The sequence below is a fragment of the Piliocolobus tephrosceles genome, chromosome 20, assembly GCF_002776525.5.
Source record: "Piliocolobus tephrosceles isolate RC106 chromosome 20, ASM277652v3, whole genome shotgun sequence".
NCBI classification, from domain to species: domain Eukaryota; kingdom Metazoa; phylum Chordata; class Mammalia; order Primates; family Cercopithecidae; genus Piliocolobus; species Piliocolobus tephrosceles.
Window position 1 is genome coordinate 9,254,390 of NC_045453.1, and position 22,653 is coordinate 9,277,042.

Genomic DNA, 22,653 nt, shown 5'->3' on the forward strand with positions numbered 1-22,653 from the left:
AGTTGCAGTGAGCCAAGATCATGCCACTGTACTCCAGCCTGAGCGACAGAGTAAGACTCTGTCTCAAAAAGAAAAAGAAAAAAAAGAAAAAGGATTATGATCCCCATGTTATAGAAGAGGAAACTGAGGCTCAGGAGGAATGACTGAATCACCAAGTGTCCTGCAGTGAGGAGGAGAAGGAGTAGAATCCAGTTCTGTCCTATCTCAGGTTAGCTTCCCAGGAAACAGACAGGTTTGCATGCAGAAGTTTCCTGGGAAATCATTTCGGAACACCTGTGATAGGTGAAGGGGACAGGATTGGGCAGAGGGAAGAGTCGAACCTTGATACAGCACAACAGAGGCCTCAGCGAATCCCATGGAGAGGTCTGGAACTGGGATGGCCCTTTAGGGTTATTCTGAATTGGGGCAAGGGAGCCACACCTTGGTACCCAAACATTGACCAGTTATTGGATGCAGGGTGCCCCTGGGAAGGAGTGTAAGGACAGACTGTGGGTGGAGCAGGTCAGGGTGGGTGGGAGAATGAGTGCTGTATCTTGGACCTGTCAGACTTCCAGGGCAAGATGTCAAGGAGGCAGTTAGAGATCCAAGTCTGGCATCTTGGGTGAGGCACCTCCCTATGGCTGAGAGCAGCTCCTAGTGGGAACTTAGCTGTAAATTGTCAGCAGCCAATGCTCTTGGCAGCTGGGGTCGTGAGTGCCTCAGTGCAGGGGGGTCCTGGGTGGCCATCACAGCATCCACCGCACATCCATCTCCAGAGCCATTCTCATTCCTCTGCCCCCAGATGAGAACTAGCCCCTGCTCTCAGGAAAGTTATGGGCACATGGACTCCTGTTTTTTTGTTTGTTTTGTTTGTTTGTTTGTTTTTGAGAGGGTCTTGCTCTGTCACTCAGGCTGGAGTGCAGTGGCACAATCTCAGTTCACTGCAGCCTCCACCTCCCAGATTCAAGCAATTCTCCTGCCTCTGCCTCCCATGTGGTTGGGATTACAGGTGCAAGCCACCACGTCTGGCTAACTGTTGTATTTTTAGTAGAGATGGGGTTTCGCCATATTGGCCAGGGTGGTCTCGAACTCCTGACCTCAAGTAATCCACCCGCCTCAGCCTCCCAAAGTGCTGGGATTACAGGCGTGAGCCACTGTGCCCGGCCTTACACTCCTTTTCTTTATGGCGCTCACAGGCCAGGGGATGCTGGAGGAAGGGAGGCCATCAGTGCTAATGAGGAAGGAAAGAGTGAGTAAGTGGCCAGTCCTGGAAGAAGAGAAAAACACTACTGAAACCCCACAGGGACAGAATGGGAGAAGATATTTACAAACCATATATCTGCTAAGGGTTCAATATCTAGAGTATATATAAAGAATTCCTAGAGCTCAACAACAAAAATGACAAACAACCCAATTATAAAATGGGCAAAGGACTTAAATAGACATTTCTCCAAAGAAGATATACAAATAGCCAATAAGCACATGAAAAGATGCTCAACATCGTTAGTCATCGGGAAAATGCAAATCAAAGCCACAATGAGATACCAGTTCACACCTACTAGGATGACTATAATTTTTTTAAAAAGGAAATAAGTTCTGGCAAGATCTGGGAAAATTGGAACCCCTGTACGTTGCTGGTGGGAACATCACATGGTGCAGCTGCTATGGAAAACAGTTTGGTGGTTCCGCAAAAAGTTAAACATAGAGGCCGGGCACCGTGGCTCACGCCTGTAATCCCAGCACTTTGGGAGGCCGAGGCGGGCGGATGACGAGGTCAGGCGTTCAAGAATAGCCTGGCCAAATGGCGAAACCCCGTCTCTACTAAAAATACAAAAAATAGCCGGGTGCAGTGATGGGCACCTGTAATCCCAGCTACTCAGGTTGCTGAGGCAGAAGAATGGCTTGAACCCAGGAGGCGGAGGTTGCAGTGAGCCAAGATCGTGCCTTTGCACTCTAGCCTGAGCAACAAGAGCAAGACTCCATCTCAAAAAAAAAAAAAAGTTAAACATAGAATGACTATGTGATCCAGCAATTCCGCTTGGATATTAACCCAAAAGAATTGAAAAGAATTGAAAACAGAGACTGAAACAGATACTTGCATGCCATTGTTTGTAGCAATATTATTCACAATAGCCAAAAGGTAGAAACAATCGAAGTGTCCAGCCATAAAACGGAATGAAGTTCTGACACACGCTACAACATGGGTGAACTTAGAAAGCAAACATTATGCTACATGAAATAGGTCAGACACAAAATGACAAATGTTATATGGTTCCACATATTGGGAATATTTAGCATAGGCAAATTCAGAGAGACAGAAAGTAGGTTATATATTACCAGAGGCCGCCAGGCATGGGGCTCACGCCTGCAATCCCAGCACTTTGGGAGGCCAAGGCAGGCATTTCACTTGAAGTCAAGAGTTTGAGACCAGCCTGGCCAACATGGTGAAACGCATTCTCTACTAAAAATACAAAAATTAGCTGGGTATGGTGGCATGCGCCTCTAATCCCAGCTATTTGGGAGGCTGAGGCATGAGAATTGCTTGAACCCAGGAGGCAGAGGTTGCAGTGAGCCAAGAGCACCACTGCACTCCAGCCTGGGTGACAGAGTGAGACTCTGAGACTGTCTCAAAAAAAATAAAGAAAAGAAAAGAAAAGAAATTACCAGGGGCTAGGTAGGAGAAGGAGGAGAAAAGAAGTTTTTGCTTAATGGGTACAGAGTTTCTGTTTGGGGTGATGGAAAGGTTTTGGAAATAGATCGTGGTGATGGTTACACAACATTGTGAGTGTCCATAATGCCACTGAATTGTACACTTAAAGATGGTTCAAATGGCAAATTTTATGTTACATGTATTTTACTACAATAAAAGTAAAACCTATGGGAAATAGGAAAATTTATAGATACAGTTGGTATCTATGGACTATAGTTGTCAGAAGCTGGGAAGAGGGGAAAATAGGGAATGACTGCTTATTGAGGATGGGGTTTGCTTTGGGGGTTATGAAAATGTTTCAGGGCTGGGCATGGTGGCTCACACCTGTAATCCCAACACTGTGGGAGGCTGGGGCAGGAGCACTGCTTGAGCCCAGGAGTTCCAGACCAGCCTGGGCAACATAGTGAGACTCCTGTCTGTACCAAAAAGAAAAAGTTTTTTCTAATTAGCTGGGCGTGTACCTGTTGTCTCAGCTACTCAAGAAGCTGAGGTGGGAGGACACTTGAGCCCAGGAGGTCAAAGCTGCGGTGAGCCATGATCACACCACTGCACTCCAGCCTGGGCAAAAGAACGAGACCCTGTCTCGAAAGAAAGAGACTGGGTGCAGTGGCTCATGCCTGTAATCCCAGCACTTTGGGAGGTGGAGGCGGGTGGGTCACGAAGTCAGGAGTTAGAGACCAGCCTGGCCAACATACTGAAACCCCATCTCTACTAAAAACTACAAAAATTAGCTGGATGTGGTGGCATGAACCTGTAGTCCCAGCTACTCGGGAGGCTGAGGCAGGAGAATTGGTTGAACCCAGGAGGCCAAGACCACGCCGTTGCACTCCAACCTGGGTGACAGAGTGAGACTCCACCAAAAGAAAAAAGAGAGAGAGGAAAAGAGAGGAGAGGAGAGGAGAGAGAGAAAGGAGAAAGGAGAAAGGAAAGGAGAAAAGAAAGGAAATATTTCAGAACTAGATGGAGGTAGTGATTACACAGCATTGTGAATTTACTAAATGTCACTAAATTGTACACTTTAAAATGACTAATTTTATGTTTCATTAATTTCTCCTCAATTTTTTTAAAAAAAGAACAAAAGGGCCAGGTGCGGTGGCTCACGCCTGTAATCCCAGCACTTTGGGAGGCCGAGGCAGGCGGATCATGAGGTCAGAAGATCGAGACCATCCTGGCTAACACGGTGAAACCCTGTCTCTACTAAAAATAAAAAAAATTAGCCGGGCGTGGTGGCGGGTACCTGTAGTCCCAGCTACTTAGGAGGCTGAGGCAGGAGAATGGCGGGAACCAGGAGGCGGAGCTTGCAGTCAGCCAAGATCGCACCACTGCACTCCAGCCTGGGCGATACAGCGAGACTCCGTCTCAAAAAAAAAAAAAAAAAGGACAAAAGGATGGGCACAGTGGCTTACGCCTGTTATCCCAGCATTTTGGGAGGCCAAGGTGGGTGGATCACAGGAAGTCAGGAGTTCGAGACCAGCCTGGTCAACATGGTGAAAACCTGTCGCTACTACAAATACAAAAATTAGCCGGGCGTGGTGTTGCACCCCTGTAATCCCAGCTACTAGGAAGGCTGAGGCACGAGAATCACTGGAACCCAGGAGGCAGAGGTTGCAGTGAGCTGAGACCGCCCCATTGCACTCCAGCCTGGGCGACAAGAGCGAGACTCTATGTCAAAAAATAAAAATAAGGCCAGGCGCAGTGGCTCACGCCTGCAATCTCAGCACTTTGGGAGGCCAAGGCGGGCGGATCACGAGGTCAGGAGATCGAGACCATCCTGGTTAAGATGGTAAAACCCCGTCTCTACTAAAAATACAAAAAATTAGCTGGGCATGGTGGCGGGCGTCTGTAGTCCCAGCTACTTGGGAGGCTGAGGCAGGAGAATGGCGTGAACCCGGGAGGCAGAGCTTGCAGTGAGCCAAGATCACGCCACTGCACCCAGCCTGGGCGACAGAGCGAGACTGCATCTCAAAAAATATAATAAAATAAAATAAAAAATAAAAAGAGAAAAAAACCGGAAAAATAAAATCCATGATATGCAGCTAATAAGTACTCGGGAAAATACATAGCTTTTCTATGACACATTTATTAGAGTATAAGGAGATCAGAAAACAAATGAACTAAACTTACAACTCAAAAAGATGGAAGAGGTATTAGAATAAGAGAGAGTGCTGAAGCCAGCTTTAGCAGGGATGAGGGAGGGAGGCACCTTCCAAGGGGAGGGTTGAACCTCTAGGACTGTACTGTCAACTTGGCAGTCACTTGCCACATGTGCTATTTAAATTAATTAAACTTTTTTTTTTTGAGATGGAGTCTTGCTCTGTCACCAGGCTGGATTTGCAGTGGTGCGATCTCGGCACACTGCAACCTCCGCCTCCTGGGTTCAAGCCATTCTCCTGCCTCAGCCTCCCTAGTAGCTGGGACTACAGGCGCCCGCCACCATGCCCAGCTAATTTTTTTGTATTTTTAGTAGAGAAGAGGTTTCACCATGTTGGCCAGGATGGTCTCGATCTCTTGACCTTGTGATCCGCCCGCCTCGGCCTCCCAAAGTGCTGGGATTACAGGCGTGAGCCACCGCGCCTGGCCTAAACTTTTTAAAATATTAAAAATTCAGTTTCCCAGTTGCACTAGCTGCATGTCAAGTGCTCTGTGGCCCAGTGGCTATCATATTGGACAGCACAGATCTAGGGGAAGATGGACAAGAAACTAGAAAACAAGTAAACATGTGAGAGTTTCCCAGAGCAGTGAGAGCTATGAAGAAGTCCTGAAGGGTGTGAGCTTGGCTAGCAGGTAGACAGCAAGAGATGGGGACAAGGCTGGAGAAGCTGGTGGAGACTGGGCCATGCCAGGCCAGATGGACATCCACTCTTTGCTGAGGCCGCGCCTGGTACTGTCCCATCCTCCTCACCCTCTGCCCCTCAGCTGGTGGATCCAGCCCCCACATTGTCCCCTTTCTTTGTACCTCCTCCAGTTCAGCAGGGCCAGTGGGCTGGGTGGGGCCTGCATTAAGAGTCAAGAAGACCTGGGTTCCAGGCCTGGTTCTGTGTGACTTTGTGTTGTCTGATTCCCAGACTGGTGCACTTTGAATCATAGGATGTTCTAGTGATCACAGTCTAAAACGGATTGCAGAGCTGCATTCTCTCTGGAAGTTCTAGGGGAGAATCCATCACTTTTTCTGAGACACAGTCTCACTTTGTTGCCCAAGCTGGTCTCAAACTCCTGGCCTCAAGCAATCCTCCTGCCTTGGCCTCCCAAAATGCTGGGATTACAGGTGTAAGCCACCGTGCCCAGCCACCTCTGCCAGCTTCTGAAGCCTGCCTGCATTCCTTGGCTCACGTCTCCACATCACTCTGATCTCTGCTTCTGTCAGCACATCTCCTCTGACTCTGACCTTCCTGCCTGTTTATTTATTTATGTATTTATTTTTGAGATAGAGTCTCACTCTGTTGCCCAGGATGGAGTACAATGACACAATCTTGGCTCACTGCAAACTCCACCTCCAGGTTCAAGTGATTTTCCTGTCTCAGCCTCCCAAGTAGCTGGGATTACAGGCACACGCCACCACGCCCAGTAATTTTTGTATTTTTAGTAGAGATGGGGTTTCATGACGTTGGCCAGGCTGGTCTCAAACTCCTGACCTCAAGTGATCTGCCCCGCCTTGGCCTCCAAAAGTGCTGGGATTACGTAAAGGTGTGATCCACCATGCCTGGCCCATGCCTGTTTCTTTTCTTTCTTTTTTTTTTTTTTTTTGAGACAGTTTCTCATTCTGTCACCCAGGCTGGAGTGCAGTGGCACGACCTCAGCTCACTGCAAACTCTGCCTGCTAGATTCAAGTGATTCTCCGGCAGCCTCAGCCTCCCAAGTAGTTGGCATTACAAGCACATGCCACCACACCCAGCTAAGTTATTGTATTTTTAATAGAGACGGGGTTTCACTGTGTTGGCCAGGGTGGTCTCAAACTCCCAATCTCAAGTGATCCACCTACCTTGGCCTCTGAAAGTGCTGTGATTACAGGTGTGAACCACCATGCCCAGCCCATGCCTGTTTCTTATAGGAACCGTGTGATTAGCTTGTGCCCATCCAGATAATTCATGATAGTCTCACTGTCTCAAGATCCTTAATCCCATTTGCAAAATAACCACACTTGCCAGGTTCCTTTTGACAGGGTCGTGGGCATATTTGGGGACCATTATTCTGCCCTCCATGCTTGATATCAGCCAGAGCTTTTGTGCTATGACCTGACCCAGCCCCTCCGAGAGCCCTCCCTCCACAACCCTTGTCCTCACTTGCTCTGCTCCAGCCACACTGACTCTTTGCCAATCCTCAGCACACCAGGCTCAGGCCAGACCAAGTCTTGGGACTCCCACGTACGGGCCTGTGGGGGCTGGGGGCTTAGAAACCTCGCCAACCTTTCTGCTCCATGGCAGACAGGAAGACAGGCCCAGGCCCAGAAAAGGGAAGGGACTTACCTAAGTTTTGGACTAGTATTTCCAGGATGGCCCCATTTTACAGCAGGGGAAACTGAGGCACAGCAACTGCACCTAAATGCCACCCTCTTGTGAGCCCTTGCCTTTTCCTGAGGATGTGCCCCCGTTACTGACTCTGAGAGCTCTATTCCAGGCTATCATTGCTTCATCTCAATTGGAAATGATGGGCCTATGGGCTTGTTGGCCTCTTTGGTGTCTGAAGCCCTCAGCACCTGCCCAGCAGTCACACTTGGTAGACATTGGGTGAAGGGCAGAGCAGGTTTTTGCAGAGGGCTTACATTTGACATAGGAATTCCTCTGTTAAAGAGTTGGATGGTACTGCCCTCAGACCTGGAATAGATTGGCCTTGCCCTGGGTCCTGCTTTTTGGAAGGCCTCTCTAGCCAGGCACAGGAGACCCTCAGGTATAACCCCAGCACTTTGGGAGACCAAGGCTGGAGGATCGCTTGATCCCAGGAGGCCAAGGCTGCAGTGAGCTGTGACTTGTCGCAAAAAAAAAAAAAAAAAGCCAGTCATGGTGGCTCACGCCTGTAACCTCAGCACTTTGGGAGGCCAAGGCGGGCAGATCACTTGAGGTCAGGAGTTCGAGACCAGCCTGGCCAACATGGTGAAACCCTGTCTCTACTAAAAATACAAAAATTAGCCATGTGTGGTGGTGTGCGCCTGTAATCCCAGCTACTGGGCAGGCTGAGGCAGGAGAATCACTTGAACCCGGGAGACAGAGGTTGCAGTGAGCCGAGATCACACCATTACACTCCAGCCTGGGTAACAGAGTGACTCTGTCTCTAAAAAAAAAAAAAAAAAAATTCTCTCTGGCCCTCTAAAAGCCCGTGTTTTTCCCCATAAGGCAAGGAGAGTTCAGGAGTCCTGGGGACATGCCCACCAGCAGACTGTATTCCCCCATAGACCACCCTGGATACTGGGAATCCTGAGATTCCAGGGCCAGCCAAAATGACCCAAGCCTGCCTCCAGGGCCAGCACAGGGTCCTCCCATGGGAGGTGGACCCTGCCACAGGGACCATCCTGGGGTTCCGGGATGACTGTTTAGGGGCCTGTGGACAGAGCTAGGAGATGTGGGCTGGGGTATTTGCATCCATGTGGCCCCTCGGGGTGAGGGACAGAGTCAGAAACGGAAAGAGAGTGGAGGATGGGCAGCCCACCACTCATATTCCATCATGGAATTCAGAGGAGACCCAGAACTCTGCATTGGAGCCTGGCTTTCCAGGTTGTTTTGAAGATACAGTCCTCAAGCTAGAAGAATGGAAGATGTTGTGTTTGTCTGATAGTCGGTAGCTTGAGTTGTAACTTTTATTTACGCACAGCGTACGTGGGCCTCAGTGTGTACTCCTGTCCTCAGGCCCACAACATGGAGGACTGGCCTCAGAGATCCTCCCAGCCTGGCGATCTGGATCTGACCTTCCTGGCACCCCTCCCCCAAATCCAGCTGACCAGCTGACCGCTTTCTGTCTTCTCTCCCCAGGATAGCTGCCGCCCGGGAGAGGCGACCCGGGCGCCCTGCTAGGGTGACGGCCCCTGCCCTCGGCCCGGGATCATGAAAGGCCTCGGTGACAGCCGCCCCCGCCACCTCTCCGACAGCCTAGACCCACCCCACGAGCCCCTGTTTGCAGGGACCGACCGCAACCCCTACCTGCTGTCGCCCACGGAGGCCTTCGCCCGCGAGGCCCGCTTCCCCGGGCAGAACACCCTGCCGGGGGATGGCCTCTTTCCCCTCAACAACCAGCTGCCTCCGCCCAGCAGCACCTTTCCCCGCATCCACTACAACTCCCACTTTGAGGTGCCAGAGGAGAGCCCCTTCCCCAGCCATGCTCAGGCAACCAAGATCAACCGGCTGCCCGCCAACCTCCTGGACCAGTTTGAGAAGCAGCTGCCCATCCATCGTGATGGCTTCAGCACCCTCCAGTTCCCCCGTGGTGAGGCCAAGGCCCGTGGTGAGAGCCCCGGCCGTATCCGCCACCTGGTCCACTCAGTCCAGCGGCTTTTCTTCACCAAGGCACCCTCACTGGAGGGCACAGCGGGCAAGGTCGGTGGCAATGGCAGCAAGAAGGGTGGCATGGAGGACGGCAAGGGCCGGAGGGCCAAAAGCAAGGAGCGGGCCAAGGCTGGGGAGCCCAAACGGCGCAGCCGCTCCAATATCTCAGGCTGGTGGAGCTCCGATGACAACTTGGACGGCGAGGCCGGCGCCTTCCGCAGCAGTGGCCCAGCCTCCGGGCTGATGACACTAGGCCGCCAGGCAGAACGCAGCCAGCCACGCTACTTCATGCACGCCTACAACACCATCAGTGGGCACATGCTCAAAGCCACCAAGAACAACACTACCGAGCTGACCGCCCCACCACCCCCGCCCGCACCCCCAGCCACCTGCCCCAGCCTTGGGGTGGGCACTGACACCAACTACGTCAAACGGGGCTCCTGGTCCACTCTGACACTCAGCCACGCCCACGAGGTCTGCCAGAAGACCTCGGCCACCTTGGATAAGAGCCTGCTCAAGTCCAAATCCTGCCACCAGGGTCTAGCCTACCATTACCTGCAGGTGGGTCTCTGCCAGGGTCAGGGGTGGGGTGAGGGCTCTGGGGATGACACCAGTTTTGAGGCCTAGCTATACCACAGATTCACTTGGAAAGTCGCTTCATTCTGGGCCTCTGTGGCTCAACTATAAAATGGGTGGCCCAGTGGTACCTGCTAATCAGGGAGTCCTTTCACTGGTCATGCTCTCAACAGAGATTAATTAGGGCCTTTCTGAGCCCAGCCCTGAGCAGGGACTAAAATATGTTCCTGCCCTTTAGAAGACAAATCTGGAAGTTGTGCCATCCCAACCCCCTCACAGAACCAGTTGCATGGCCTTCTAATTGCAAGCCACTGCCTGCCACCCCCATCAGACTGACAGCTGTTTGAGGACAGGGATCACATCTGATGCAGCCATGTGTCCCCAAGGCCCAGGACAGGGTCTGGCATGCAGGAAGTGCTCAGGAAATGTAAGTGAGGGAGGGGTAGATGGACAGATGGACAGTTAAATGAACAGAGTCAGAAATAAAGAAGACACAGTCCCAAAGATTAGGATACTGGGAAAGACATGAACGGTCATGTCAGTGTCAGCAGAGTGTCATGGGGATCAGTACCGAGAGCTGCAGGGACCCAGGGGGTCCTAACCCAGCTTGGGGGAATACCTTCTTCTTTCAAATGCTAACACTGATTCAGGCACTTGCTGTGCACCAAGGCCACATGGCTTGAAAGTGGCAGAAGGCTGAGACATCACTGTGGCTGCACATTTCCAAATGGCTCTCAAGGAGGGTAGAGCAAGGGGCTGTGAACTGAATGGCTCCCCAGGGCAAAGCCAGGCTGTGGGTGGAAATTACAGAAAGCAGATTTTAGGTGGAAGGAGGCGCTTCTGTAGGTAGTGAGTGCCTCATCTCAGGAGGAATGCAAGTGCAGGCCTGGCCAGCCCTTGGGAACTCTAATGAGTCTTTTGTTTTTTTTAGACAGTTTCATTTTTGTTGCCCAGGCTGGAATGCAGTGGCTCCATCTCAGCTCACTGCAATCTCCGCCCCCCGGGTTCAAGCAATTCTCCTGCCTCAGCCTCCCAAGTAGCTGGGATTACAGGCACCCACCACCATGCCTGGTTAATTTTTTGTGTGTTTAATAGAGATGGGATTTCATCATGTTGGCCAGGCTGGTTTTGAACTCCTAACCTCCAGTCTGCTTCAGACTCCCAAAGTGCAGGGATTACAGGACTGAGCCACTGTGCCCAGGCATTTTTTTTTTTTTTTTTTCGAGATGGAGTTTCAAACTTGTCATCCAGGCTGGAGTACAATGGCGCGATCCTGGCTCACTGCAACCTCCACCTCCTGGGTTCCAGTGATTCTCCTTCCTCAGCCTCCCGAGTAGCTGGGATTATAGGTGCGAGCCACCACGCCTGGCCAATTTTTGTATTTTTAGTGGAGATGGGGTTTCATCATGTTGGCCAGGCTGGTCTCGAATTCCTGACCTCAGGTGAGGACCTGCCTCAGCCTCCCAAAGTGCTGGGATTACAGACGTGAGCCACCATGCCCAGCCATGAGATGCATTTTGAACGAGATGATCTTTGGGGTCTAACAAAGCCCTGACTTCTTATCATCTTGTATGAAATACCAGAAACAGTGAGACATTTTCTTTTTCAATAGGAGGAAACTGAAATCCAGGCAGTATTTGATATATTTAGGGCTCTTGTGGTTCTGAAACTGCTTCCTTGGTTTAGAAGCATTAGGGAGGGTGATGTGTGACCGGGCTTCCTCTCAAAATGGTATAGTTGGGTCTGATCATGTAACAATGCCGCAGAAACACCATGAGAGGGTGGCCCTGTGGGCCCTGGAGTCTGTGCTGCCTGCTTGGGTGACAGGAGGTGAGTGGGTGGCTTAGCAACAGTTTCTGAGCAGTGATGTACAAGGCCACGTTCCCAAGGGACACTGGGGATAGTGGGGCTGGACTAGCAAGTGGCTTGTAGGCAAAATGCACTGGTCCTAGGATGGGCAGTCTGCTGAGGGTTTATGGGAAGGCTGGGTGGGGCAGGAGTGGGAGTCCTAGACGTTACCTTTCCTTTGTGGAAAGTGGGCCTCTGGCATGGAGGGCATGGAGAAGGGTACAGTACCTGTGTGGGCGTGGCCCTTGGGCAGTGTGCATATGTGTATGTGATAGAGAGTGGGCATGCCGTGTACACTCAATATGTGGGCTTGGACATCTGTGGTGACATGTGTAGTCTGGTGAGGGGTACGCTGTGTGCATGTGGAGGTGGGAACAATGCAAGGTGAATACATGTTGTGTGTCCACAGTGCAGTAGTTGCTGGTGCAAATGTCCAGAGGGAGGATAGTGGGAAGGTGAGTGTGCTCCGTATATATGTTGCATACTTGTGGAGGGGTTGCCATGACGAAGTGGCTGCTGGTATGTGTCCTTGGTGAGGTGTGTGGTACACTGGGGGTACTCACCGAGGGGCATGGGGCATATGCTTGTTCTATACATATTGAGATATGTGTATAGGATGAGGCATGTTCACTCTGTGCACAGGCTGTGTGTGAGTGCTGAGATGTGTGCATTTTTCATTACACAGTGACCATCCACTGTGTTTCCGTAACAGTGTAAATGAAATGGCCAGGAATGTAGCCTGTGTGCACTGTCCTGGGGCGGCCAGCAGAGCCTGGCCTCAGAAGGACAGGGGAGGTCCCCTCGGTTGGTTACTGCCACCATAACCACTGGGGACTGGGGGACCAGGGCTGCCCTCACAGCTGTGACCTCACTTGCCCTATCACAGCCCCGTTCCGTGGATGATGGATTCCCTGAAGTTCAGATGGGAAAACAGCCCTTTTTCCAGCTCACCATGTGGCTACCTGACCCGGGGAAGCACTCTGCTCTCTGTACCTCAGTTTTCCCACCTGTGGGACAGAGAATATCCATTGACTCTGGGACCCTGTCCCCCCTCCATGCTGATGTGCTAGGGTCTTCTCAATTCCCCATTCTAGGCTCAGGTTCTGGATCCAGGTCTGGGGCCTCTTTCTTTTTTTTTTTTTTTTTTTTTTTTTGAGACAGAGTCTCACTCTGTTGCCCAGGCTGGAGTGCAGTGGCCGGACCTCAGCTCACTGCAAGCTCCGCCTCCCGGGTTCACGCCATTCTCCTGCCTCAGCCTCCCGAGTAGCTGGGACTACAGGCGCCCGCCACCTCGCCCGGCTAGTTTTTTGTATTTTTTAGTAGAGACGGGGTTTCACAGTGTTAGCCAGGATGGTCTCGATCTCCTGACCTCGTGATCCGCCCGTCTCGGCCTCCCAAAGTGCTGGGATTACAGGCTTGAGCCACCGTGCCTGGCCGCCTCTTTCTGCAAGTGCCTTGCGTCCCTCAGGCCTGGTGTGTTCTCATCTGTGCAGTGGCATCATAAGCATCCCCTGAGACAGCCAGAGTGAAGTGACTGTGGGGCCAAGTAGAGATGGCTGCAGTGGAGACCACCGTGACCACAGGGCCTAGGGCATTGCTTCTGGGGCAAACCCAGCCTGGGATCCATGGAGAAATCCGAGGCTGGAGAGACTCTGGCACCCGGGTATTCCTCCCAGCCCAGGGCTCTGCTCTGCTGCCCCTTGGTTTCAAAAGCGGGAAACCCAGCACGTGAGCCCGAACTCTGCAGGGAACGAGGGAGCTTCAGGTCCCGGAGATGGGGGTTCTTGCCATCTGCTTATTTTCCGTGGTGGCCCCACTGAGTCCTGTGTCCCATCCCCAGGTGCCCGGCGGCGGCGGCGAGTGGAGCACGACGCTGCTGTCCCCACGCGAGACGGATGCCGCGGCCGAGGGCCCCATCCCTTGCCGGCGCATGCGCAGCGGCAGCTACATCAAGGCCATGGGCGACGAGGACAGCGACGAGTCCGGCGGCAGCCCCAAGCCCTCACCCAAGACCGCGGCGCGGCGCCAGAGCTATCTGAGGGCCACGCAGCAGTCGCTGGGAGAGCAGAGCAATCCCCGCAGGTAGGCGCGCAGCTCCACCCCTAGGGTTCCGCCCATAGGCAAGCCCCGCCCACTGCGAGTCCTGCTCCCTGGGAGGACCCTCCCATTAAAGTAAGCCCCGCCCGCGTGGTAGCCCCGCCCCCTTTGAGCCCCGCCCACTTATGAGTCCTGCTCCCTGAGAGAACCCCTTCATTAAAATAAGGCCCGCCCAGCCCGCTGGTTCACGCCTGTAATCCCAGAACTTTGGGAGGTCGAGGCGGGTGGATCACTTGAGGTCAAGAGTTGGCCAACATGGGGAACCAAATTAAAATACTAAATTCTCTACTAAAAATACAAAAATTAGCTGGGCAGAAAAAGAAAAGCCCCGCCCGCGTGGAAGCCCCTCCCCTAGGTGAACCCCTCATAGGTATGCCCCACCCTGGGAGCCTCGCCTTCCTCCCATTCGGTTGTCCCCCAGAGATCCCAGCCCACAGATGAATTCTGTCCCTCAGCTTCAGATCCAGGTGAACTCGCTGCTATAATGATCCAGGCCCCCTAAGTGAACCCGCCGTCAGGTTAGCTCCCTCCATGAGATCCTCAGGTTGGCCCTGCACTCTGATGAACTGACCTCGAAGAGCCCCGCAAATTGGAGAACCACCCCTTGAGCCCCACTCACAATTCAGCCCTGACCACAGGTGAGCCACATCCTTTGGTAAACCCCAATAATGAAAGCCACTCTCGGGTGATAGGTCCAGGTAAACCCCTCCTACAGGAGCCACTTCCCCAGGTAAGTTCCACTCCCACAGGTGAACTGTCCCACGGGATCTTGGTCTTCAGGTTAGGAGAGCCTGCCCTAAGTGAGTGCATCACCTGCAACAGCACTGCCTAAGGAAGGCCAGAGCGCGCTCTACCCTTGCCCCTGTAACTGATCCCTGTGGGGAGCTCCAAGATGGGGGAGGGAGGTGAATCCAGAGGTCAAAGAGTGATAGACAGGCTTTTCCTGTCCCAGTGCCTGCCTGGAATTCACCAGGCAAGCCGCATCGTGTTGCTGTAAGGCTTGGCAGAGTTAGAGGGAACAAGCTTCTCCCTAGATCTTCAACTATAGGGGACAGGAGCCAAGGCTTCATGGAGGAGGTGGCCTGGGAAGACTGAGACAGAGGGAAGAGAACAGGTCAGGTGACACTGGTACCTAGGCAGGAAGAGGGCAGTGTTCTTGGAGCAGCCAGGAGTCTAGTTGACTGGGCAGAAGACAGAGAATGGCCTCCAGGATGGAATTCAGGACACCACCAGACAATCCTAGGTCTGCCCCTCTCTTAACCTTAGTTTCTCCATCTTTTTTGGGGGGTAAGTGGGGAACAGGGTCTTGCTATGTCACCCAGGTTGGAGTGCAATAGTGCAATCATGGCTCACTGCAACCTCGACCTCCTGCACTCAAGTGATCCTCCTACCTCAGCATCCTGAGTAGCTGGGAGTACAGTTGTGGGCCACCATGCCCAGCTAATTTTTTAAAATAAGTTTTTGTGACTGGGCACAGTGGCTCACGCTTGTAATCCCTGCACTTTGGGAGGCCAAGGCAGGCAGATCACTTGAGATCAGGAGTTCGACGCCAGCCTGGTCAACATGGCGAAACCGCATCTCTACTAAAAATATAAAAATTAGCAGGTCATGGTGGTGCACGCCTGTAATCCCAGCTACTAGGGAGGCTGAGGCACGAAAATCACTTGAACCCAGGAGGCAGAGGTTGCAGGGAGCTGAGATCATGCCACTGTACTCCAGCCTGGGTGATAGAGTGAGACTGTCTCAAAAAAAAAAAAAGAAAAAAAAAAAAAAATATATATATATATGTATATATTGCTCTCCCATCACCCCCACACTGCCCAGGCCGGCAGTGGCTTCCGTTTTTCCCTCTGCCACTGGATGGCCTTCGCCAGTCTTTCCCCTCTGGGCCCCAGTTTCCCAGGCCTCACTATGTTGCCCAGAGTGGTGCTGAACTCCTCGGCTCAAGTGACTCTTCTGCTTTGGCCTCCCAAAGTGCTGGGACTACAGGTGTGAGCCCCCACGCCTGCTCAGTTTCCCCATCTTTTTTTTTTTTTTTTGGAGACGGAGTCTCACTCTGTCGCCCAGGCTGGAGTGCAATGGCACAAACTTGGCTCACTACAACCTCCACCTCCCAGGTTCAAGCAATTCACCTGCCTCAGCCTCCCGAGTAGCTGGGATTACAGGCGCATGTCACCATGCCCGGCTAATTTTTGTATTTTAGTAGAGATGGGTTTCACCATGTTGTCCAGGCTGGTCTCGAACTCCTGACCTCAGGTGATCCACCCGCCTCGGCCTCCCAAAGTGCTGGGGTTACAGGCATGAGCCACCACGCCCAGCCCAGTTTCCCCATCTTTAAGTGAAGGGGCTGAGCTGTAGGATCTCTAAGATCCCTTCTAGTACTGAGATCCTACTAGGATATCTATGAGTGACCAGTGGGCAGTAAGGTGGGAGAGGCAGGAAGCCTGGGGCTTAGGCCTAGATTCAAGGGAAGCAATAATAATAACAGTAGTAATAGTAGCAATAATAGTAAGAGCTGCTGTCGGTTAGCACTTGCCCGCTGGCCACTGTGCCTGACCCGATGTCCTTTAATCTGCATCACTGAATCCTCGCTGCAGCCCCAGCAGGCAGGCAGCGTCATCCCCATTTTAGAGATGAGGAAACTGAGACTTAAGTAAGGGGTAATGACTTGCCCAGGGTCACCCAGCAGAGAAAGCTGGATTCCAGTCCAAACCCTTCTGTATCAGGGGCCCGAGCTATTGGATGCTTGGATTTTATCCCCAGAATGAGGACTGGGGGAGGCCCAGGGTCAGGTAGACATGAGAAAGATTAAAGGACTGGGGTCACGGAGATAAGGGGTGAGTCTAGGGGCCTGATAGAAGCCACTTGAACATCGCGGCAGAGCTGATGCCCTTTGGGAACCCTAGGCTGTAGAACTTAACCCACCTCTGTCGGGCCTCTGGAAATGTCCCAGACCTGCAAGGAGGAAGGAAAGGGGCTGCAGAATTGGGCAGGGCCAGCCTTGGGCTTTAAAGAGTCAAATGCAAGCTTGTGCTGCCACCCTGCGGCTGCAGTGGGCATCACAGGGGTGGACCACCTGTGCATCACAGATGGTCAAGGCCTCCAAAAGCTGGTTGAACAATGGGTGGGCTGAGCCCTGTCTGCTCCCCACTCCCTACCAGGAGTCTGGACCGCCTGGATTCAGTGGACATGCTGCTGCCCTCCAAGTGTCCAAGCTGGGAAGAGGACTACACCCCTGTCAGCGACAGCCTCAATGACTCCAGCTGCATCAGTCAGGTGAGGGTGGCAGGCAGGCTGGAGAGTCAAGGGGCTTGGGTACTGACTCCCATCTGGGAGGAGTACACCCCCAGGCCCAGCCCATGCTGAGTGGCCCCCAGATGTCTGCACTGTGCTTCTGTTTGGTCCTTATTCCTGAAGCCTCCTGTGTGTGTCTCTGCCCCACCGACTGTCCTGTGGCTGGAGAGCACAGTTATGGGGCCTGACCCAGGACCCCAAGGGAGGAAGCCCATACCACCATTGTAAACACAGGATGCCAGCGGGGCGCCTGTCACTTCTCATGGGGTTCAGAACCGTGAGGATAGGGAACTGGAGACCTAGGTTCGAGTCCCAGTTTTGTCACTTGACAGTATGAACCCAGGATAGTCACCTCCCCTCCCTGAGCCTCGGTTTCCTGATTTACCAGAGGAAGGTGAGCATTTCTATTTGGGGGCTGTTGAGAGGAATAAGTGGGATTGTGAAGGCGGTGTGCTCAGCAGAGGGTAGCTGCCTTTCTGGTTATTATTAGCATCTTGTGTGGCCTCCAGCCTCTACTTTGGACCTCTGTGCCCACCTACTCAGTGGGCAGTTGTGCTCCCGGGCACAACCAGCTCTGCCTGTGTCAGTGAGGAGCACGCTGTGCTACACGTTGAATTTGCATGCCACCCTCTCAACCATCAGCTCCTTGAGCCCTTAACCACCCCCAGAGGTGGCCTTGTTATCCATATTCCCATTTCATAGGTGAGGCAACTGAGGCTCAGAGAGGTGAGGTCATGCAGCTAGGAGAAGGCAACGTTGGGCAGGGGTCTGGGGCTGTCCAACCCAGACCTGGACCTCAGCTCCTGCCATGTACTCAGCACTTTAGGGTTTGCAAAGGGAGAACCAGTCAGGACCAAAAGGCACCCCGCATTGTGTGGATGGGGAGATGAGCCCCCCGAGAAGGCAGACGCCTGCTGGTGGTAGCGGTTAGGCAGTGGGGCAGCCAGGTGCGAGTCCAGCCCCCTTCAGCAGGAATAGGCCACTGTGCGCAGGCCCAGGACCAGGGTTAGAGGACTGCTTAGAAAGTTTTGGGACCCTGACTCCTCACAACTCCATTATTCCTGGCCTAGGCAAACTCCTTCCCCAGCCCCTCAGACATGGGGAGGGGTAGAGTGCCCCAGCCCAGGGAACCCCCTGCCCCTGCCCCCCTCATCCAGACTCTACCAAGTCACACCTGAACTGCTATCCTCCAATCCATACTTAGTGGCCAAATGGAGCTGTCAAAGCCACACCCCTGCTCAAGACCCTCCCTTGTCTCCCACCTCCCGCAGAGGGAAAACCAGAGTCCTTACTTGGACCTGTGAAGCCCTGTAAGACCTAGGCCCTGCCTCCCTGTTGGACCCTGTCCCTTGCCCTGCTCCAGCCACACTGGCCTCCTTTCTGCTCCTTATATAGGAGCGTGCCACATCAATCTGCTCCAGGCCCTCTGCATTTGCTGTTTCCTCTTCTCAAATCTTTGCACAGCTGGCTCCTCGTGTTTCAGGTCTCTGCTCGAATGTCACCTCCTCAGAGAGGCTGCCTGTGATCACTCTGTCTAAAGTAGCCCTCCCAGGCGCTGTTCCTTTACCCTGCTTAACTGACACTGCCTAGAACTAGAATCGTTTGCTTATTTACTTAATGTCTGTTTCCCTCTTAAAACTAGGATCTCCTGGGGGCGGGGGCCTTGCTGTCTTGTTCCCTGCAGTGTCCCCAGTGCCTGGCACAGTGCCTGGCACAGGGCAGATGCTCAGTAGGTGTTTGCTGAATGGACGGCATCCCTCCCTGTCTCTCCCATCCCACCACGTTTTCTCATCTCAGTCTTCCTGTCTGTGTCTGTCTCCGTCTGTTTTTTTCTCTCTCTCCCCTCATTCACATTTTTCTCTGATTCTCTCCAGTGTGTCTCCATCTCCATGTCTCTCTCTGTGTCTGTCTGTCTCTCTACACATCCCATCTCCACCCAGGCCTGGGCCTGGCACCCGGGACACCTTTGCCCTTTAACTACACAAAAAGGCTTATGAATCAGCCAGGCTGGGGGCAGCAGCAGGTCTCACCCACCACCCACTGCCCAGTCCCAGTTCTCTCCTAGTCCAGGATCCTCTGACCCCTCACAGCCTCACCCCTAGAAGCTTGAGTGACCCAAGCCACATATTTGGCCCCAAAGTCAGAGATATCCTAGGCTGGGGAAGAGCAGGCTCTGGGCTCCATCCCTAATCTGTATCTTCAGGTGAGCTGCCTGCCAGATGAGAGGCAGCAGACAGAGGATACATGGTCACAGGGGCTAGACCTAAAGAAGAACTTTTATTTTATTTGTTTGTTTATTTGTTTATTTATTTATTTTGAGACGGAGTTTCGCTCTTGTTGCCCAGGCTGGAGTACAATGGCGTGATCTTGGCTCACCGAAACCTCTGCCTCCCGGGTTCAAGTGATTCTCCTGCCTCAGCCTCCCTAGTAACTCCCACAGGCATGTGCTACCATGCCTGACTAATTTTGTATTTTTAGTAGAGATGGGGTTTCTCCAATTGGTCAGGCTGGTCTTGAACTGCCGACCTCAGGTGATCTGCCCACCTTGGCCTCCCAGAGTGCTGGGATTACAGGCCTGAGCCACTGCGCCCAGTCAAGAAGGACTTTTAAACAGCAGATTGTAAGTCCTCAGTAATGCCCAGCCCCAGAAGGAGTGAGCCTCCCATCCCCGGAAGAAGCCAAGTGAGACCTCCTAGCAGCTGGGTCCCAGCCAGTGTGGGGAGGAGGTTAGACCAGCCAGCTTCAAGTTTCCTTGCAACTGACCCTGAATCCCCGACCCCAGCCCCAGCCCTGGTCCTCCCATAACCCTCACCCTCTCTTTCCTGCAGATTTTTGGACAGGCCTCCCTGATCCCCCAGTTGTTTGGCCATGAGCAGCAGGTCAGTATGTTTGCCCTTCTCTTCCACCCCAATCCCAAAGTGTAGGTCTGGGTCTTAGGCCTGCCCTGAGTGGTCCCAGCACCCAATCCAGGCGGGTACAAGCAGAGCCATCACCAGGAAATCCACTTCCAATGGATGGAGTTTAGGCTCACATTGGTGTCCTGACCCTCCACTCCCTGCCCTTATTGCTTCACCTCTGTGTGCCTCAGTTTCCTCCTTTTGAAGATGGGGAAGAATGAGCTAGGTGCTGTGGATGGGGCAAGAAATAACTCCAGGACTCCTGCCCTTCTCTCTCCTCCCACAAAGCCTGGGTCAGGCCTAGGGAGACTGTTGAAGTTGGACAGGTCAGGGGCTGGGGGCTGGTGATATTAGCTTCCAGGTCCCAGCCCCCAGATCCCTTGGCTTTTCTCCTTTCTGGAGCCCCAGGAGGACATTTAAGGATGCTGGGGTGTTGGAGTGAGTGTGGAGGCTTTCCAGCTTCACACAGGTTGGCGAGGTTATGCTGCTCACAGCACTGTCTGGCTGCTGTAAGGGCACCACCTCCCAGACACTCCTTTCCTGCCCCGGAAGTGTCCCTCTCCTCCCTCCCAGGCCAAAGACCAAAAACCAGGGGCAGGAAAGGTACTCTGAGATCAACCCCACTTTGAGCCAGGAGGGTGTAAGGGACTTGTGCAAGGCCACACAACCCACAGGAGCAAAACTAGGACCAGACCTCCAGCTACCGATTCCAGCCATGGATACCCCACGTGTCCCTCTCCCCCATGTCACAGGAGCTGTGTGTTCCTCCTGAACACACGATTCAAGAAGTTGTTTAAAGAGCCCACAGTGGGCCAAGCCACCTCTCCCCCATCCACCTTTAATAGGCGAGTGGTAAGGATGTGATGTATTAACATACAAAGCCCCCAGGACAGTGCCCGCTATACGGTAAATCCTCAGTGATACACACACCAGCAGCACTGACCAGCTGGTCTCGCCTCTGATGGCTCAAGAGCATCTTAACCAACATTGACAGACTCCATGGAGTTACCTGTATTCGTGGGTAGAGGTTACTAGGTGCATACTCTCTTGGACTCTATCCTAAGCCTGTGATATGAATTCTCTCATTTCATCTTTACCACAACCCTGTGAAATGGGGACTATAGCCCCATTTTATAGGTGGGGAAACTGAGGCACAAAGCAATTAAGTGACTTGCCCACGTTCATATTGTGAGGAAATGATGGGCCAAGGGTTGGACCTGTGGCAGTCTAGTTCCAGAGCCATGTGGTTCCTGTCTGATCCCAAAGCAAGACCTCATGCTCCCGGTAGTCATGAGGGTCTCTTCATAACTTCAGGATGCAGTTTTGGAGGAGAAACACCTATCTCTTTAACACTCTTTCTGAGTGAATTTTGGGTTTGCCACATGGCCTATATTTTAATTTATCAGTACTATACAGTAGAACTTTCTGTAATGATAGAAATGTTCTATAATCCACACTGTCCAATAAGGTAGCCACTAGCTATATGTGACTTTATTTATTTACTTATTTTTGAGATAGAGTCTCACTCTGTCACCCACGCTGAGTGCAGTGGTGCAATCATGGTTCACTGCAGCCTTGACCTCCCAGGCTCAGGTGATCCTCCCACCTCAACATCCTGAGTAGCTGGGACTACAGGCACGCGCCACCATCCCTGGCTCATTTTTTATTAGAGACAGGGTCTCGCTATGTTGCCCAGGCTGGTCTCAAACTCGTGAACTCAAGTGATCCTCCCACGTCAGCCCCGCAAAGTGCTGAGATTACAGGCATGAGCCACTGTGTCTGGCTTACCTGTGGTCTTGAGCAAGTCAAATATGGCTCCTGTGACTATGGAACTTTATTTAATTTTAATCAAAAAAAAAATTTTTTTGAGATGGAGTCTCGTTTTATCACCCAGGCTGGAGTGCAGTTGCCCAGTCTCAGCTCACTGCAACCTCCCCCTCCAGGGTTCAAGTGATTCTCCTGCTTCAGCCTCCCAAGTAGCTGGCACCACAGGCATGTGCCACCACGCTCGGCCAATTTTGAGATTTTTAATAGAGATGGGGTTTCGCCATGTTGGCCAGGCTGGTCTCGAACTCCTGACCTCAAGTGATCTACCCACCTTGGCCTTCCAAAGTGCTGGGATTACAGGCATGAGCTACCACACCTGGCCTAATCAATCATTACTATCATTTTTAAATTTTTTTAGAGACAGGATCTTGCTTTGTCCCCCAGGCTGGAGTGCAGTGTTACGATCATAGTTCACTGCAGCCTGGAACTCCTGGGCTCAAGTAACTGGGACTTGAGGTACACGCTACCACACCTGGCTAATTTTTATATTTTTAATTTCTTTTGTAGAGCTGGGGTTCTACTATGTTACCCAGGCTGAATTTTAATTAATTTAAACCTAAATAGCCATACATGGCTCGTGGCTGCCATATTGAAATGCACAGATTTGGCCAGGTGCAGTGGCTCATGCCTGTAATCCCAGCACTTTGGGAGGCCGAGGCAGGCAGATCACGAGGTCAGGAGTTTGAGACCAGCCTGGCCAACATGGTGAAACCCCATCACTACTAAAAATACAAAAATTATCCAGGCATGGTGGCACACACCTGTAGTCCCAGCTACTCAGAAGGCCGAGGCAGAAGAATTTCTTGAACCCGGGAGGTGGTTCCAAGATCGCAGTGAGCCGAGATCGCGCCACTGCACTCCAGCCTGGGAGACAGAGCAAGATTCCGTCTCAAAAAAAAAAAAAAAAAAAACCCACAGATTTAGAACTTTCCATTCACCCTCCAAATTGGGTGAA

General features: G+C 52.4%; 1 protein-coding gene across 3 annotated transcripts in view; it reads left to right on the forward strand.

Annotated features, from left to right (window-relative positions):
• The window catches only part of DLGAP4 (DLG associated protein 4), a 170,938-nt gene that overhangs the window by 53,947 nt on the left and 94,338 nt on the right, over window positions 1-22,653 (forward strand). For 2 of the 3 annotated variants that reach the window (XM_031934707.1, XM_023220563.2), the window contains exons 2-5: window positions 8,650-9,720; window positions 13,424-13,665; window positions 16,842-16,956; window positions 19,803-19,853. In XM_031934707.1, the coding sequence (XP_031790567.1) occupies window positions 8,722-9,720; window positions 13,424-13,665; window positions 16,842-16,956; window positions 19,803-19,853 (1,407 nt within the window). In that variant the 5' untranslated portion in view covers window positions 8,650-8,721. Of the gene's footprint in view, window positions 1-8,649; window positions 9,721-13,423; window positions 13,666-16,841; window positions 16,957-19,802; window positions 19,854-22,653 lie in introns of those variants that run through there. The other variant, XM_023220565.1, reaches the window with a different exon arrangement.